This window comes from Penaeus japonicus, unplaced genomic scaffold, assembly GCF_977035675.1.
Source record: "Penaeus japonicus unplaced genomic scaffold, GWHDUDI00000001_assembly GWHDUDI00000019, whole genome shotgun sequence".
Lineage (NCBI taxonomy): Eukaryota > Metazoa > Arthropoda > Malacostraca > Decapoda > Penaeidae > Penaeus > Penaeus japonicus.
In genome coordinates this window covers 15,537,222-15,539,721 of record NW_028234421.1, presented here as the reverse complement: position 1 = coordinate 15,539,721, position 2,500 = coordinate 15,537,222, and the positions used below count along the sequence as shown (strand labels likewise).

The 2,500-nt window shown below is 33.4% G+C and overlaps 1 protein-coding gene across 25 annotated transcripts in view; it reads right to left on the bottom strand.

The window, feature by feature from the left end:
• LOC122248791 (cytokine receptor) overlaps positions 1-2,500 on the bottom strand; it is a 100,781-nt gene that overhangs the window by 34,231 nt on the left and 64,050 nt on the right. For all 25 annotated transcript variants that reach the window (XM_043009091.2, XM_086547432.1, XM_086547439.1 and 22 more), the window contains 5 exons: positions 2,019-2,191; positions 1,098-1,278; positions 804-963; positions 595-678; position 1 (listed from right to left, as the gene is read on the bottom strand). The exon at position 1 is cut by the window's left edge and continues 246 nt beyond it. In XM_043009091.2, the coding sequence (XP_042865025.2) occupies position 1; positions 595-678; positions 804-963; positions 1,098-1,278; positions 2,019-2,191 (599 nt within the window). The remainder of the gene's footprint in view (positions 2-594; positions 679-803; positions 964-1,097; positions 1,279-2,018; positions 2,192-2,500) is intronic.

The window sequence follows — 2,500 nt, the reverse complement described above, 5'->3', positions numbered from 1 at the left end:
CCTGAAAGAAATTAATAAAATCAACATATAATGTATCAGTAGATCAGAGTACAACAGGATCTGCATTTCTGTATGCGTAATGATGTGAGTGCTTGTATACATGTACTCTCAAGTGTGGTTTGTTTTCTTAATTCAATTTACACATAGATATCCCCACAAAGGCTTAGTCTCCAAGGAGGCAAATAAATAGGCCTACTGAACCTCATTTGTTTACCTCATTCTTTGAATTTTCACATAAGGGTATTCATAGTTTTTTTTACCATGACTTTTACTGCTGTAATAATAATATATGTAATATGTAATATGTAATATATAATATATAATATATAGTTATAGTATCAGTAGTGATATAAAAAACAAGAAAATTTTTTGGGAGGGAATGAAAGGTGAGGTCAGGTAGGCCTACTAATTGACTCTTTGGTGAGTAGGTACTTTCTGTGTAAAAAAACAAATAATAAAACAATATCATGGTAGACAGTCTAATTTCCATCATCAATTGGTTAAGAACTGTAAAAGCAATACAGAAAAAGAATCAAGGTCAAGCAGACTTTTGTATCGAAATATTGCAATATAAAAGGAAAAGTAGGTACTTACCTGAACTTCACATTGTTTTCCATATTGCTGAACTTGGCATAATTCTCCTGTATTTCAACTTCCCCTGAGGTTTTATTAATTTGTCTGCAAGGAAGAATGAAGAAGTGAGACCTTTTCCTTCAAATAATATGAAATATTACTATCATACTAGTATCATATCATTTGAAAATAAATCTGAATACTTATGACAAACAAAAACACAAACCCACCTTCCACTATTGTCATCAAATACTTGAACTTCATAACTGAAATCAGGTCCATTCTTGAAGACTAAATCTATCTTCTGCCAATTCACATATACATCTCGGGAATTAACATTCTGCTCTATTTCAAACGTACCAATGTCTGTTCGAACCTTCGCTGTGGGCACTGCAGAAGATAGCAGGGTTCAAAGCATAAGCCATCCTGATATTATGCTTTTCCTTATTTGCTGGATGTAATCAACTTATCTCATGATTTACAGTAAAGATAAATCTGATGTTTAACATAGGTAATATACTTACATTTTGGGTCAGTCTTTTGTGTGGTGACAGCAGCATCCGACCACATATGCTCACGTATTTTACCAGTACCAGTGTGAAGCCTTACACGGAAGTCATACTGCATGTATGCATATAAATTATCTATAGTTTTGTTATAAGTCACCTTTTCAAAAAGGGGTGGCTTGATCAACGAATTATTAACCTGAAACAAAAAAAAATGCATCTGAAGTAGTAATCATTCACAAATATACAGTACAGAGCAGAAGTATAATAAATATCTATTTACATTACAATATATCATTATTAGGAAATTAATAGCAATAAAGAGATTACATACAGAGAGACAGCAGAACAATTCATTCAAAGGGAGAACACAAATAATCAAAATTTATGAATGCATCCTGCAAGTTAATTAGTCTCTGTCCATCTCGATGTATGCGTTATATATGTATGGTGTGAGTATGCGTGTGCGCGTGCGTGTGTGTGTGCGTGTGCATGAGCGTGCGTGTGTGTGGTGTGCGTGTGTGGTGTGCGTGTGTGGTATACATGTGTGGTATGCATGTGTGATGTGCATATGTGGTGTGTGGTGAAATAAAATACTTGTTACATGTTTACGCTCTACACAAGACTTGGGTGGACTGGGCTAGGAATTTGGCAAAACTACGGACTGTGTTTGAAATATAGGTGCAAGCCTTCCCCTTTTTCTAATTCAATGCTTTACTACTATCTGTGGTTTCAGCCCTAATTGCAGTAGGTGGAACATATCCCCCTGTGTGTACTATTGTATATAAGTTTTTAAACATATATTATGTATCTATATGTGCAGACATTCAATGCAAAATATAATTTTTAAAATGTTCTATATTCCAGTTATAACATAGAGTAAATCTGAGTATTGTTCTAGCAAGTACATGTAAATAATTATAAATGATCAGTACATACCACAATCCATTCAAGTTCATCAAGGAGACTCTCATCTGGCCGTTCTCTGTAGGAAACCTCCTGTCTGATTTTGCCAGGGAAGGTGTCAATTGGGTGAGGCAATTTCCAGCTTAATTTTATACTATGGGGACTCTGCACATGAGCAGTCAATTCCTCAGCTGGTTTTGGAATCACTAGAAAAAACATATGTAAAGATACTGAGTTCACAATTTTTCAATGCAATAAATAAAAAACTAAAAACTAGTGATACAACAACACCTAATGAGTTGATAACAAAAATCATTTTCATGTGTATCATCAAATAATTACATTTATGATTGTATAATGATTTTTTTTTCTCAACGATAAAAAGAAATATATAAACACAGTCAAATAAAATACTAGTAACAGTAGTGAATATCAAAAGGGCAATAGCATAAGACATACTATTTTAGCTGAATGTAGTGATGATCTTATCCTAATCAAATTATCTCAAGAATAAA